We start from the raw sequence: 16,541 nt of genomic DNA on the forward strand, positions 1-16,541 counted from the left end.
CTCGAGCGTCCCAAGTACCTAGTAACATCGATTCAATGATACCCCACAAATCTCTTTATTACACAGGAATTCATCAAAACATTCCTTCTCATTCAAAGCATCCCAGTTCTCCTAATATCACCCTAACTCCCCTTACTGCAGACTGATTCCTTCGGCACACAGTTCCCAGGCTGTTAAGTCTAATTTCTCCCGCGAGGTCTCTGATCCCCGTCCCCTTCCAATCCAGGGTTACTGCGGCGACGCTAACCTTTGAATCTTCCTCAGCGCGCTGAGCGGCTCGTAACCATGGAGACACAAGCAGGTTCCCCGCTCCCACTCCTCACCCCGAGTTGGCAGCCCCGGTGCCCAGACCCTCTGGACAAGGAGAGCCCAGCTCAGCTTGTAACCGGGTCCTCCCCACTCCTCTCCCGCCAGCGGGCGAAGGAAACACCCCGCCCCCTGCACATGCTCAGATGGAGCTCTGGGCCCGTGGATTCTACTGCGCAGGCGCTCACTCTTAGCGAAGGGACTAGGCGGGAAAGTGCTGGTGGCGCTCAGCCTGCTGGGAGTTGCAGTTTTCTGGCTGCCACAGCGGGAGATACAGGTGGCCAGTGGGTGAGCCGGATGCAGGTAGGGACAAGGTTATGGAAGCTGGGATCTTCCTGCAGACTGGATCGTCACCATAGCAACAGTGAAGCATCATGAAGCACTAGTTCTGCTAGGCAGCCTGCCGTTTTCATTCTTTCACCTTTTTTTTTTTTTTTTTTTTTTTTTTTTTAAATTCAAAGCTTACTTTGCAACAGGCACTGTTCTAGTCACTGGGAATACAAAGAAAACAAAATAGAGCTTCCATTTTGGCGGGAGGAGATTGACATAACAACGGTGAGCACAGGTCACTGGAAAAAACGGTCTGTTAATAAGTAACTGGGCTGCTTTGAGGAAAACGGACATTCAGGCAACGTTAGAACATTGGTGCACACACTGATTCATTTATCCTCACAAAGCCCTATGAGGCAGGTACTATTATGACCCCTAAACTCTGACATAGGCTGAACATGATGGTCACATGGCAAGGAGGTAGTGGAGCTGGGATTTGAACCCAAGCAGTCTGGCTTCATACTTGATAAGCTTAACCACAATGCCAAACTGGTAAATAGCTGTGTGGCATAATTTCAGGTAGTTCTAAGTGCTGTGAAGGATAAAGCAAAGAAAGGGGCTGGTGTGGCTCTTTAGAGAGACGACTTAAGGATGGCTTTCAGGGGGAGGTGGCATTTGAGCAGGAGCCTGAGGGATTGATGTGTCTTGTGATAAAAGAAGAAATTCAGATGAATTTAATGTAAAGAAGTTGAATTGGCCGGGTACGGTGGCTCATGCCTGTAATCTCAGTACTTTGGGAAGCTGAGGAGGGCAGATGGCTTCAAGTCAGGAGTTTAAGAACAGCCTGGTCAACAGGATGAAACCCTGTCTCTACTAAAATACAAAAAATTAGCCGAGTGTGGTGACGGGTGCCTGTAATCCCAGCTGCTGGGAAGGCTGAGGCAGGAGAATGCTTGAACACAGGAGGCGGGGGTTGTTGTGGTGAGCTGAGATCACGCCACTGCACTGCAGCCCAGGCAACAGAGCGAGACTCCATCTCAAAATAAAGAAACAGAGTTTAATTGAAAGATTTATTGAAAGTTTAAATCAAAGTTTCACAAATCAGGCAGCCTTGAGCCAGTATAGGCTGAAACTCCAGCACAGCCATGTGGTGGAAGATTTGTGGACAGAAAAAGGTAGGTGACATACAGAAAACGGAAATGAGGTACAGAAACAGCTGGATTGATTACAGTTCAGTGTTTGCCTTATTTGAACACAATTAGACTAGTTGGCTACAAGGGATTGCCCAAAACTCAGCGATTGGCACAAGTGTAGGTTCACGTTCGGTTTACGCCTCCCTTGTTAGTTCACGATGTACAGAAATCCCTTCAGGCCGAACTTAAAGTACGTAAGGAGGCAGCTTTAGGCTAAACTTGAATTGGCACTTGTGAGCTGGACATGTGAGGCATATGGAGAGGGACAAGCGGCGGGGCTCCCAGTTGCGCTCGAAGTAGTCGACGAAGGCGGCCGGGCCGTGGACATGCAGCTCGGCCAGCGCCTCGTCGTAGGCGGCGGGCGACGACGCGCCAGCCAGGCGGCACAGGCGCGACCACAGGCCCGGGTCCTCGCGGCCAGCTCCGCCCAGCTCCTGCGCCTTGCTGAAGAGCGTCTCCAGGCCCTGCGCGCGGCAGATCTGCACGCGCGCGCAGGGCAGCAGCTGGCGCACGGCGGGCAGCTGTGCCGCCACCTCCGGCCCGGCGGTGAGGCAGCGCACGCGGCCTTTGACGTCAGGCGCGCTCTGCAGCAGCAACGCGAGCGCGAAACGCAGCAGGCTCGGCGTGCCCGGGCGCGCCACGCAACAGGCAGCCTGGCGCGCACGGCCCGCGCCGTCCACGCACAGCACGGCCAGCAGATCCAGCGCGCCCTGCAGCCCCGGCAGCCGGTCCACCAGCAGCATGCGCGGGAAGCGCCGCAGCAGCGCCCTGGTGCGCGACGTCAGGAAGAACACGGTCTCCACCACCGCCTGGTCCTCCACGAACACCAGCTTCACCTGCGGGCGGGGGCAGGGAGGTAAGGAAAGAGGTCAGAGGACGCTGGGGTCTTCCCGCCCAGCTCCTCGACCTCGGTTTCCCCTTCTACGGAAATGGGATCTCATTCATTCTTGCCTGCAGATGCATTTATTCTTTTGAGCGGCAGGGGGCAGTGCAGGGAAATGGTAAAAAACAGACTCTCGCGGTGGCTCACGCCTGTAGTCCCAGCATTTTGGGAGACCAAGGCGGGCGGATCACTTGAGGTCAGGAGCTCGAGACAGCCTGGCCAATATGGTGAAACCCCCATCTCTATTAAAAATACAAAAAATTAGGTTGCAGTGAGCCAATTTTCTTTCTTTCTTTGTTTCTTTCTTTTTCTTTTTTGAGACAGAGTCTCACTGTGTCAGCCAGGCTGGAGTGCAATGGTGCAATCATAGCTCTCTGCAGCCTGGAGTGCAATGGTGCAATCATAGCTCACTGCAGCCTCGAACTCCTGGGCTCAAGCAATTCTCCTATCTCAGCCTTTGGAACAGCTGTGACTATAGGTGTGTGCCACCCTGCAAGGCTAATTTTTATTTTAGTTTTTTTTTTTTTTTTTTAAATAAATACAAGGTCTCTGTATGTGGCTCAGGCTGGTCTCAAACTCCTGGGCTCAAGCAATCCTCCCACCTCAGCCTCCCAAAGCACTGGGACTACAGACATGAGCAGCGCATCCAGCCTCTAATCCCCATTTTAAAAATGCACCTTCCAATTCCACTCTGGGGATAAAGGAGTCACAGAGCCTGACTTTGGCTCTCCCCATCCATATCATTCAAGCCAGATGGGGAGGCAGGGACAGCTCTGATCCCTCCCCAACCCGGGTGGAGATTTCCAGCCCAGCTGTCACAGCTCTACGACACAGGGACCAAGAGAGAAGCCAGGAGAGACAGGAAGAGGTGGCAAAGGAGTGCTAGAGAAGATAAGGAGGCTGAGCTCCAACAGGGAGCAGGGAAGAGGGGCATCTTGAGCCTGGTGCCCTGCAAGCTCCACCCCACCCCTCCATGCAGTTCCCCATGGGCCCGGCCTGCATCTTCTTGAGGAAAGGCATCGCTGAGAAACAGCGGGTGAGGTGGGGAGTGATGGGGAAGGGCTGTGGGCAAGGCAAGGGGACCGGGGTGTGGGACAAAGAAGGGGACATGATGATGGTGCTACAGAACCAGAGGAACAGGTGGATAGAGCAGGAACTGAGAAGATACAGGAATTCCAAGGACCCTCATGGGGTCCTGTAAGCCAATGAGATAAATGAGTGGGGCTAAAATCAGAAGTCAGAGAGCAAAGAGGAGAGAAAGGGAAGAAAAACAGTCAGGGAAGTGGGATGATGTAATTGTTGAGATTACCATCATTCTTTTCTATGGATGCTCATTGTGATAACGGCAGTGATGACAATTGTGATGATGATGGTGGTGGTGATGGTGTTGGTGGTGATGATGATGATGGTGATAGTAGTGATGATGATGGTAATGATGATGGTGTTGATGATGGTGATGGTGGTGGTGATGGTGGTGATTCTAGTGATAGTGGTGATGACTATGGTGGTGGTAGTGATGATGGTGTTGATGAATGTGATGATGGTGATGATGATGGTGGTGGTGATGGTGATGAGGTGATGATGATGGTGGTGGTGATGGTGATAATTATAGTGGTGGTGGTGATGATGATGGTGGTGATAATGGTGATGTCAATAACAATAGCTGCCACTTATTAAGTCATTGCTATGTGCCCAGCACTGTGCAAAGGGATTTGCACGTCTGATGTCATTTACACCTCAGAACAACTCAGGAGGTCAGTGACTTTCATTCCCGTTTGATAGGTGAGGAAAGTGAAGCTCTGAGTCATGAAGTCCTTTGCCTTAAGCTTACACAGTTAGTATGTGGCACAGTTGGTCAAGTACAGGCTCATACCTGAATCCCAGCACCTTGGGAGGCAGAAGCAGGAGGATCACATAAGTCCAGGAGTTCGAGACCAGCCTGGGAAACACAGGGAGATCCCATCTCTACTTAAAGTACAAAACAAACAAAATAAAAATAGCTGGGCTTGGTGGCATGCATCTGCAGTCTCCGCTAGTCAGGGGGCTGAGGCAGGGGGATCGCACGAGCCCAGGAAGTGGAGGCTGTAGTGAGCCCTGATCATGCCACTGCACTCCAGCCTGGGCAACAGAATGAGACTCTGTCTAAAAAAAAAAAAAAAAGTAAACGGCAGGGTTAGGTCTGCTTGATTCCTGTGGGCATGCTTTAAAAATTTTTTTTAATTATTTATTTTTTTTATTTTTCCATATATACCAACTTGTCCAGATATGTGGGTATGCTTTTAATTGTTAGGCTTTAAGATCACCAAAAAAAAGAAAATGAAAAAAAGAGAGATAAGGGATCACAGGGAGGGGATCAGATGAAAGAGAAGCTTTCAGGGAAAGGCTCCAGGGATAACGGGAGATGAGAGGGTGAGAGGCCAGAGGCCAGTAGAATTTCCTTGCTAACATGCCATGTCTATCTAAGCCCAACCCTTCAGGTATGTCCAGGAGTAGGTGGGGCAACTGGAAATTCTCAGAGTGTTTAGGATTTGGTCGTGCTGGCACTGACCCTCCTGCCTGAATGCCATTGAATGCTGGTTCCATGCACAGGGGTTGTAACCTTTGGCAGGAAGATTGGAGGCAGGTGAGAAAAGAGTTAACGCGGTGGGGGGGGGGTGCTAGTGTGAAGAATTCTGACTTCGGAGTCAGGAGCCCTGAATTCTAATCCCAACGCTGTGCCTGACTTGCCCCATGACCTCCAGGGAGTAATTTAATGTTTCCCCGCCTTGGGAGGGGATCTGCCACTTGTGAGCTGTGTGACCTTGGGCAGGTTCCTTAACCTCTCTGTTCCTCAGCTTTCTCGTGGGTAAGATGGAAACGAGATGCAGATCTGCATCACAGAGCAGTTCTGAGGTTTAAATGAAATGATCTTGGAAACCGCCTGGCACAGAGTCGGCACTCTGAATGAGTTAGCTGTGGTTATGAACTCTGACTTTCTTCATCTGGAGGAGGAGATTGGACTCCACAGTGTTTAAGACAATGTGATGGGTATTTGTTCAAGAAAGGGGGAGTGAGGAAGATCAGGATTCATGGATGGGAGCCAGGCATCGAGAGGGGTGGGGAGCCAAGAACTGTGGAGTAGGAGTCAGGAGATGGGAAAAGGAATGGGAGGGATGGAGGAGGAGAGAGAGTGGGAAAAGAACCACGAGAACGTGAGGAGGCGCTTGAGAGAGCAAGGGGACCCATTTGGGAAATGGGTGACCCTCTCTCTAAATTCCCTCTCACCTGCATTCCTTTCCAGGAAAGACCACTGGGGCAAGATGAGATCGAAGGTAACACCGTCCTCCTCAATTGCCATCCACCCACCTGCCCTGCCCTCAGTCCCTTTGTGCATTTCTGAATAAATTCCTTTACATGGAATTTTCACAATCCCTGCCTCTTCCCTCTCAGCTGTAATTTTGTGGAACTCTTTCTCATGGCAGTTTAAGTACCTCCCAAAGTATTTAGAAGGCAGACCCAACCGCAAGTGTCTGTGAGACTCGGGAGTGAAGAAACAATGAGTTTTTCTCTTCGTGGCTTTGAGGCTCCCCATAACTTCAGCCAAGAATCTGAAGGACATCAGTGCTGTCATTTAGTGGTCTCAGGAATGATGCCTCTTGCTAATACTTTTTTTTTGAGACCAAGTTTTACTCTTGTTACCCAGGCTGGAGTGCAATGGCGCGATCTCGGCTCACCGCAACCTCCGCCTCCTGGGTTCAGGCAATTCTCCTGCCTCAGCCTCCTGAGTAGCTGGGATTACAGGCATGTGCCACCAGACCCAGTTAATTTTGTGTTTTTAGTAGAGACGGGGTTTCTCCTTGTTGGTCAGGCTGGTCTTGAACTCCTGACCCCAGGTGATCCACCCTCCTCGGCCTCCCAAAGTGCTGGGATTACAGGCGTGAGCCACCACACCCGGCCGTTTTGTTTGTTTGTTTGGTTGGTTGGTTTTTGGTTTCTTTTGCTCTTGTTGCCCAGGCTGGAGTGCAGTGGCGCGATCTCATCTCACTGCAGCCTCTACCTCTGGGTTCAAATCCTTCTCCTGCCTCAGTCTCCCAAGTAGCTGAGATTACAGGCATGCACCACTACACCTGGCTAATTTTTTGTATTTAGTAGAGATGGGGTTTTGCCATGTTGGCCAGGCTGGTCTCAAACTCCTGACCTCAGGTGATTCACCCACCTCATCCTCCCAAAGTGCTGGGATTACAGGTGTGAGTCATCATGCCTGGCCTTGGTTTTCTTAAATGTGTGCTTTAAGGAGTCTCTAGTTGAAGCCTCATTGACAGCTTCAAGGGATGCCACTCTTCCCCACTGACTGTTTCAAGTTCCCCCAAAGTTTGTCTCTCTTACCTTTCAGAGCTGCGGGAAGCATTTCTAGAGTTCGACAAGGACCGAGATGGGTTCATCTCTTGTAAGGACCTGGGAAATCTCATGAGGACGATGGGTTACATGCCCACGGAGATGGAACTGATTGAGCTTGGCCAGCAAATCCGCATGAACTGTGAGTCCAGGGAATGGGAGGGATGGCTGGGGTGAGGGGAGGGACCAGGGTGGCACTGGAAAGGAGGTAGAGGTTGAGAGGAGAGTTGGGGGTTGGAGAGGAGGGTGAGAGGGACTAGAAGTCTGGAAGAAAACAGGTCAGATTCAACTCAGGGAGGCAGCATTTGAAGTGGTTAAAGGCTTTTCGACGTAAGTCTGGGTTCAAATCTCAGTTCTGTTATTTACTAATTACGGTCATTTTGAAAAGTGGAGTTATCCGCTACTCTTGAGTTTTCATTTCCTCCTCTGTAGAGAAAGATGTGTTTCTCCTTACCTCATAGGACTGTGGAAAGGAAGGGATAAAGATGCTGAAGCAAGGCGTAGCCTCCAGTAAATTCTTACTAAATGTAGTTATTACTATCACCACTAAGATTCATCCGTGGAGCACAAGATTGGAGCCTTATTGGATGTTGGAAACAAGCCTGGAGCTGGAGTTAATGTTAGTGAATAGTATTGCAGAAAGGACGGATTTTAAGATGGACACCACAGCTGATTTTGAGATTTTAGCTAGAATAAAATCGCTATTGAGGCCAGGCATGGTGACTCACACCTGTAATCCCAGCACTTTGGGATGCCAAAGTGGGTACATCACCTAAGGTTAGGGGTTCGTGACCAGCCTGGCCAACATGGTGAAACCACATCTCTACTAAAAATACAAAAAATTAGCCAGGCGTGGTGGTGTGCACCTGTAATCCCAGCTACTCAGGAGGCTGAGGTATGAGAACCGCTTGAACCTGGGAGGCGGAGGTTGCAGTGAGCCAAGATCACACCACTGCACCCCAGCCTTGGCAACAGAGTGGGACTCTGTGTCAAAAAAAAAAAAAAAAAAAAAAAAAAAAACAACGCTGTTGGGTTTGCTTCTGGGCATGAGTAAAAAAAGGTTGAATTCAAGGAGGTAATGATGGTATTCCTATCTGAAAAAAACTTGGATGCTCATTTAATTCATACTCCTCTTTCTATGGGTCTACAGAAGAGGAGAAACGTCTCTTTATTTATTTATTTATTTTTTTGGACAGAGTTTCACTTTTATTGCCCAGGCTGGAGTACAATGACGCAATCTCAGCTCACTGCAACTTCCACCTCCCAGGTTCAAGCGATTCTCCTGCCTCCACCTCCCGAGTAGCTGGGATTACAGGCCTGTGCTACCATGCCCAGCTGATTTTGTATTTTTAGTAGAAATGGGGTTTCTCCATGTTGGTCAGGCTGGTCTAGAACTCCCAACCTCAGGTGATTCGCCCACATCAGCCTCCCAAAGTGCTAGGCTTACAAGCATGAGCCACCGCGCCCAGCCGAGAAACATCTTAACCTACTGTCTGAAAGTCACAGAGACAGTTAGTTCCACGATACCGCACCCTGTCCACTCTTGTTCGGTCTAGAGGATATGAGAGCTTGGAGTTGGCCGCTGGAAGGAGGAAGTCAAAGACATCTCTTACAGGGCAGGGAGATGGGAGCTGATCTATTTCTCGAACTGACTCAAAGCGCAAAGTGAGGTAATGGAAGACCGGGGCTTGTGGGGTCTTGCTAACCCTATGCCATCTTCCTCAGGGGGTGGCCGTGTAGACTTTGATGACTTTGTGGAGCTGATGACCCCCAAATTGCTTGCAGAAACAGCTGGGATGATTGGTGTCCAGGAGATGCGGGATGCCTTCAAGGAGGTGAGTAAACAGTATCCTGGTGCTGGCGATGGTAGAGGCAGATCCCAGAGACCTCTAACTAGCCAGTACCATGGACAGCACCCACCAACCAGGCCCCCACCCTTTTTTACTAGCCATGGTGGAATCAATAAATAGGGAAGAAAAATAACATATTCCAAACACCTGCAAGGGATCAATGCCTCTGCATACTTTATCTGATTTAATCCTCAAAAAAATTAGGATTAAGTGGTCACATCTCAATTATACAGATGAGAAAAGTAAGGCTTATGAAGATTGTAAATCTTATCCAAGATCCTGCCATCTCTAAAATTAATATGAGGATCTTTATTCTATTCTCTCTCTTTCTTTCTTTCTTTTCTTCCTTCCTTCCTTTTTTTTTTTGACAAAGTTCCACTGTTGTCACCCAAGCTGGAGTGCAATGGCACAATCTCAGCTCATTGCAACTTCTGCCTCCCGGGTTCAAATGATTCTCCTGCCTCAGCCTCCCAAGTAGCTGGAATTACCAGCACCTGCCACCACACCCAGAAAATTTTTGTATTTTTAGTAGAGACAGAGTTTTACCATGTTGACCAGGCTGGTCTCAAACTCCTGACCTCAGGTGATCCACCGGCCTCCACCTCCCAAGTGCTGGAATTATAGGCGTGAGCCACCACGCCTGGCCAGGACCTCTGTTCTTAGTGCCTGTAACAGGAAGAAAGAATCCAAAAATTTGAAGATCCCAGAAGGGAATACAAAGTGATAATCTGGTATAAGCCACTTGCTGCAGAGATGCTAAAACATATCAGACCCAGAGGGTGACAGACTTGCTCATATCCCTTGATAAAATACCTTCCCATTCTGAGAACTTTCACCAACACGATGTGAAAAGAAAGAATAGTGTGGTGTTTGGAAGCAAAGGCTTTGGAACCAGGCAAACATGGGTTCAAACCCCAGGAAGTCTCCACCTATTTGCTATGTAAGTGCCTCTCCCAGCTTCTACACTTGTATCCCAGAACTTAAAGTATAAAAAAAAAAAAAAAATTGAACTCATGGACATAAAAAGAAATGTGGTTAGCAGAGAGGCTGGGAGCCAGGGAAAAGGAATGAACTGTAGTTTATCAAAGGGTGTAAACTTTTGGTTAGACAGGAGGACTAACTTTTGAGATCTATTGCACAGCAGGATAACTATAGTCAAGAATAATGTATGTTTCAAAATGACTTAGAAAGTAAGTTTCAAATTTATGGCTGGGCACGTTGGCTCATGCTGTTAAGCCTAGCACTTTGAAAGGACAAAGCAGAAGGGTTACATGAGGCCAAGAGTTCAAGACCAACCTGGCCAACATAGTGAGATCCCGTCTCATTAAAAAAAAAAAGTTTCAGCCAGGCACGATGGCTCACACCTGTAGTCCCAACACTTTGGGAGGCCGAGGTGGGTGGATCACCTGAGATCAAGAGTTTGAGACCAGCCTGGCCAACATGGGGAATCCCCATCTCTACTAAAAATACAAAAATTAACGAGGCATGGTGGCAGGTGCCTGTAATCCAGCTACTCGGGAGGCTGAGGAACGAGACTCGCTTGGACCCAAGAGGTGAAGGTTGCAGGGCACTGAGATTGCACCACTGACTCCAGCCTGGGTGACAGAGTGAGACTGTCTCAAAAAAAAAAAAAAAAAGAACAAAACTGTCTTTAGGAGCTGACATTCTATCAACTCACATTCCCAAAGCTCTTAACTCAGTACCTGACCCACAGTAAGTGATGGGTAAACTCCATCATCCTGTTGCCGTCATCACTGCTGTTGCTGACATAATCTACTTCTGCTTCTACTCAGTTTGACACGAACGGAGATGGGGAGATCACCCTGGCAGAGCTGCAGCAGGCCATGCAGAGACTCCTGGGGGAGCGGCTCACCCCCCGGGAGATCTCTGAGGTTGTCCGGGAGGCTGATGTTAATGGAGACGGCACCGTTGACTTTGAAGGTGACATCGCTGGGGGGAAGTGGGGCGGTAGGAGGCGGCCACTGCAGGAATCCACTTCCACCTGGCTGTGAGATTTTCCAAGCTGGCCGCTCCTTCTCACTCCTCGCCAAGTTTGAGATTGGAAGTGGGTGGCAGGTTTTGGAAGCATCTCTTCCATCCCTTTCTTCCCAGGTCATTCGATTCAGAGAGCTGGATGTCCCTCACTTGTGGCGGCTCCGAGGAACACCTCAGCCAAGGCCCTTCCCTTCCCATGCTCAGGACCCCCTTCCACCTTGCCCGTTCCTTCTTAGCTTGAAGGGCACCTTTTACCATAGGAAGAAGTTGTCCCATCAGAAAGAGACTGGACTGGGCTGGGTACGGTGGCTCACACCTGTAATCCCAGCACTTTGGGAGGCCAAGGTGGGCAGTTCAAGACCAGCCTGGCCAATATGGTGAAACCCCGTCTCTACTAAAAATATAAAAATTAGCTGGGTGTGATGGTGTGCTTCTGTAATCCCAGCTGCTCAGGAGGCTGAGGCAGGAGAATTGCTTGAACCTGGGAAGCGGAGGTTGCGGTGAGCCGAGATTGCGCCACTGTATTCTGTGTGTGAGTGCCTTTATTCATCCGGCGTGCAGCTGGCAGGTTATCACAGGAGACCTTGCTGTGTTGAGCTGTATCCACTTCCAAGGCCTCCATCCTAGATAGAGAGCAGGGAGGAGTCTTCTCTAAACCACATGTGCTCTGTGTCCCAGTATGGAAACAGTGGATGTTGGTGGGATGCCTGCTGGATCTAGCCAGGATTAGGTGTGCTGTGGACATCAGTGGACATCTGGAGAATGTGGAGTAGGAGTGGGAGGCAATCCTCACACCAACCAAGGGCAAGAAAAGGTCAGGGTGACCTCAAGACCCGGGTGGGCAGCAGGGTCACCTTGAGCCATAGCAAAGTCGGGTGCAACCTGTGTTCCTTCTAGGGTTCACCATTTGCTGTCCACGTGACCTCAGGCATGTTGGTTACCCTCGCTGGCCTCGGTTTTCTTATCTGTAAAATGACACTTATCCCTCCAGGATGGCTGAGAAGAAAAAATCCGAAGCTGACCATCACAGGTTTATGGGTTTTGGCTTTGGTTTTGAGATGGAGTCTCACTCTGTTGCCCAGGCTGGAGTGCCGTGGTACAACCTTGGCTCACTCAACCTCCATCTTCTGGGTTCAAGCGATTCTCCTGCCTCAGCCTCCCGAGTACCTGGGATTACAGACGCGCCACCATGCCTAGCTAATTTTTGTATTTTTAGTAGAGATGGGGTTTCACCATGTTAGCCAGGCTGGTCTTGAACTCCTGACCTCAAGTGATCCACCCGCCCCAATGCCCCAAAGTGCTGGGATTACAGGGGTGAGCTACCATGCCCAGCCAACAATAGCTGTTCATGAGATATTTAATCTCTTTTATGAGCATTATGCCATTAACAGTCTTAACAACCATATAAGGAAATAGCAATACTAGGATCCCTATTTTTTAAATTTAATGTTTTGTGTACATGCAAAGGTCAGTTTCATAACAGAAATGAAGAAACTACAACATATTGAAATTAGTCATTCAGAAGTATGAGCATAAAAATAACAGTAATTTACATGAGGTGACTGAGATGGGAGGCATGGTTCTGAGCAACTTTTATTTACTTATTTTAATTTTTTTTTACTCTTTTGTAGAGGTGGGGTCTCACTATGTTGCCCAGGCTGGTCTTGAACTCTGCCCGCCTCGGCCTCCCAAAGTGCTGGGATTACAGGCATGAGCCACCAAGCCCGGCCTCTATGCCAATGTTATCTCAACTTCATGAGGTGAATCTATTATAAACATCCCCACTTGACAGATTAGAAACTGAGGCACATGGTTAAGTAACTTGCCAAAGATCTGATTCCCATTTCATAGATGGAGAAATGGAAGCATAGAGGGATTAAGGAATTTTTCAGAGATCACCAGCAGTGCCTGCCGCCTAGGAGGGGCTCAAAATGTAATGTTGAGGGCTTTCACCAAGAGATGCCTTACTGGGGATTTTTTTTTTCTTTGCAGAGTTTGTGAAGATGATGTCTCGATGAGGAGGTGATGGAAGCCCCAGACCCCCACCTGGTCAACATGGAGCAAGAGCTTGTGGAGAACCACGCTCCAAAGCCCCCTAAAGCAGAGAGGGAGGGCAGCGGGGAGGGAGGGGGTTGGCGTGCAGCGGTATGCAGGAGGCGAGGCCGAGAGCGGTAGCTTTGCCAGGATGAGGGCGTCTGTAGTGCTAGATTTTTTTTTATTATTGCATTTTAGCTTTTGGGGTACATGTGATGAACATGCAAGATTGTTGCATAGGTACACACTTGGCAGTGTGGTTTGCTGCCTTCCGTCCCCTCACCTGTATCTGTCATTTCTCCCCATGCTATCTCTTCCCACTTTCCCACCCCCCGGCCCCTCCCCCATTTCCCCCCAACGGACCCCAGTGTGTAGTGCTCCCCTCCCTGTGTCCATGTGTTCTCATTGTTCAACACCCACCTCTGAGTGAGAATATACGGTGTTTGATTTTCTGTTCTTGTGTCAGATTGCTGAGAATGATGGTTTCCAGGTTCATCCATGTCCCTACAAAGGACATGAACTCATCGTTTTTGATGGCTGCGTAATATTCCATGGTGTATATGAAAATGTGGTACATATACACTGTAGCGCTAGATTAAGAAGGAAGAGTCTACGGACGAAGTGGGAAACGCGGGAGGGCGAAGTGGGAAGTGCGGGAGGGTCGAGCGGCGACTCCAGACATTCCAGTGATGCCTGACATCGTTTCACTTCACCTCCCTCCAAGTCCCTGTGACCTGCCAGAGTCTCTTCCCCAGCTTCCCCTTGGCATAAACTAGTCTTTTCTCCTGTTGGCTAGCAAAAGGTTCGGCACGTAGTCTCTGCTCTTCCCCTGCCTGCTTCAACTGTTGCAAAGCCCCTGTTTCTCTCTCCTGGTAAGAGAGAGACAAATTATACATGATTGAGGTGATGGTCACACTAACAGTGCAGATTTCACCATGTAACAAAACTGCGCTTGCACTCCCTAAATCTATAAAAATAAAAAGGAGGTGAGATGAGTAGAATGCAAAAATGTTTCCCCATTCTGTTGGTTGCCAGTTCACTCTAACGATTGCATATTTTGCTGCGCAGAAACTCTTAAGTTGGATCAGATCCCATTTGTCTAGTTTGGCTTTTGTTGCCATCGCTTTTGGCGTTTTAGTCATGAAGACCTTGCCTATGCTGCATGCCCATCGATGATAGACTGCATCAAGAAAATGTGGCACATATACACCATGGAATACTATGCAGCCATAAAAAATGATGAGTTTGTGTCCTTTGTTGGGACATGGATGAATCTGGAAACCATCATTCTCAGCAAACTGACACAAGAACAGAAAACCAAACACTGCATGTTCTTACTTATAGGCAGGTGTTGAACAATGAGAACACGTGGGCACAGAGAGGGGAGCATCACACACTGGGGTACATTGGGGGGTGGGAGGCTAGAGGAGGGGCGGGCGGGGAGGTTGGGGAGGGATAACATTGGGAGAAATGCCTGATGTAGGCGATGGAGGAAAGGAGCAAACCACCATGGCATGTGTGTACCTCTGCAGCCACCCTGTGGGGGCGCACCTGTACCCCAGAGCTCAAAGTACAATTTAAAAAAAGAAGTTATGGGAGGCATTGTGAAACTAAAGCTATGAGACGAAGAAGACAATATAATATTTGGTTTTGATACAAAAAAAAGGAGATGAATCAATCACAGAGCTGAAATAGAGTTGTTGTTGAGACTGGACTTGGAAATGCCTGGTGCAAATGGCATTCAAAGTCGCCACCTCCCTTTTCCTGATTTCCTGGAAGCACTGTCTGATCTTTCTCTTTCTCTCTCTCTCTCTTTCTCTCTCTCTCTCTCTCTCACCTCCCACATCCCTTTCCTTGTGTAAGATACTCAGGAGACTGAATTAAACCACAAATCTGGATTATCAAGGTTTAGAGCAAGCTGATCCCTGGGGAATTAATCTCCCCAAAAAATGTCATCATGTAAAGAGCGAGATGACGGGATTCCCCAAATCCCCAGTTCAGCCAGGGTGTTGCGAAGCCTTTCCTAGAAGCCCCCTGCCTCTGCGCTGGTCTGTACTGGGCCACCGAGAGACTGTGTCTCTCTAAGATGGGAAGTCTGTTCCATCCCTCGAGTCCTGACATTAGTCTGTGCTACGAAACAGAAAAGATAGATTCCTCCTGACCTTCGCAAGACACCCCAGCAATGCAAAGGTTAAAATAAAAAGTCAAAATAAAGAATTAACTTCATGCTTTCCTCCAAGTTTTTCTTGCTTTGAAGTCTATGAATTAGATGTATAAGATGAGTCATCTGGTTCAACTGGCTCAATAGCTTTGTTTTGGTTTATTTATGTATTTATGTATGTGTGTATTTTTGAGACAGTTTCATTCTGTTGGCCAGAATGGAGTGCAGTGGTGTGGTGCCATCTCAGCTCACGCAACCTACACCTCCTAGGTTCAAGCGATTCTCATCCCTCAGCCTCCCAAGTAGCTGGGACTACAGGCATGTGCTACCACGCCTGGCTATTTTTTTTTTTTTTTTTTTTTTTTTTAGTAGAGACAGGATTTCACCATGTTGGCCAGGCTGTCTTGAACTGACCTCATGATGTGATCTGCTGCCTCAGCCTCCCAAAGTGCTAGGATTACAGATGTGAGCCACTGTACCCAGCATATTTACGTATTTATTTTTGAGACAAGGTCTCCCTCAGTCACCCAGACTGGAGTGCAGTGGTGCGATCTCAGCTCACTGCAACCTCCACCTCCTGGGTTCAAGTGATTCTCCTGCCTCAGTCTCGTGGGTAGCTGGGATTACAGGTGTCCACCACCATGCCCAGCTAATTTTTTTTTTTTTTTTTTTTTTTTTTTTTAGCAGAGACTGGGTTTCATCATGTTGGCCAGGCTCATGTGACCCGCCTGCCTCAGCCTCCCAAAGTGCTGGGATTACTGATGTGAGCCACTGCACCCAGCATATTTATGTATTTACTGTTGAGACAGGGTCTCCCTCTGTTACCCTGGCTGGAGTGCAGTGTGCAATCTCAGCTCACCGCAGCCTCCACCTCCCGGGCTCACACCATCCACTGCCTCAGCCTCCTGAGTACCTGGGACCATAGGTGCTGCCACCAAGCCCAGCTAATTTTTGGTTTTGGTTTTGTTTTGTTTTTTGGCAAATACACATTTTCCCCATGTTGCTCAGGCTGGTTGCAAACTCCTGGGCTCAAGGTATCCACCCGCTTCAGCCCCACAAAGTGCTGAGATTACTGGTGTGAGCCACCACACCCAGCCAATAGCTTTGCTTTATAAAATAAAAATTAAGAAAAAGTGGACCCCTTTGGCAAGCTGAGGAGGCAGGGTCACTTGAGGCCAGGAGTTCACAAGCAGCCTGGCAACATAGTGAGACCCTGTCTCTAGAAAAAAGAAAAATTACTTTACCCAGGCATATTATTTATTAATAATGTAACAAGTACATTAATGTAATAAGTACCCACAAACACCCCACCCAAACCTGTGATCTCCCCCAAAAGAGAAAGCAGGCTGTAATAACTCCTGGAGGTCCCTGTCCTGAGAGTCTGACCTCTACACACCATGAGACTCAGCAGCCTAGCCACCAACCTTTCCTTCCCCACTCATCGCTCTCATCTTAGGAAGCAGAGAAGGCAGATC

At 48.8% G+C, this 16,541-nt stretch overlaps 1 protein-coding gene across 2 annotated transcripts; it reads left to right on the plus strand.

Moving 5' to 3' along the window:
* The first annotated feature begins 2,314 nt into the window (after nucleotides 1–2,314).
* Nucleotides 2,315–14,300, plus strand: CABP5 (calcium binding protein 5). Of its 2 annotated transcripts, none has more exons than XM_039466563.2 (5): nucleotides 2,315–2,625; nucleotides 7,025–7,168; nucleotides 8,752–8,861; nucleotides 10,670–10,817; nucleotides 12,864–14,300. In XM_039466563.2, the coding sequence occupies exons 1-5, from the start codon at nucleotides 2,511–2,513 to the stop codon at nucleotides 12,887–12,889; spliced, it is 543 nt and encodes a 180-aa protein (XP_039322497.1). In that variant the 5' UTR covers nucleotides 2,315–2,510; the 3' UTR covers nucleotides 12,890–14,300. The 2 variants fall into 2 exon arrangements, with proteins under 2 accessions (XP_039322497.1, XP_074242231.1); XM_074386130.1 differs by lacking the exon at nucleotides 2,315–2,625 and adding an exon at nucleotides 5,885–5,963.
* The last annotated feature ends 2,241 nt before the right edge of the window (nucleotides 14,301–16,541 follow it).

This window comes from Saimiri boliviensis, chromosome 14, assembly GCF_048565385.1.
Source record: "Saimiri boliviensis isolate mSaiBol1 chromosome 14, mSaiBol1.pri, whole genome shotgun sequence".
Taxonomy (NCBI): domain Eukaryota; kingdom Metazoa; phylum Chordata; class Mammalia; order Primates; family Cebidae; genus Saimiri; species Saimiri boliviensis.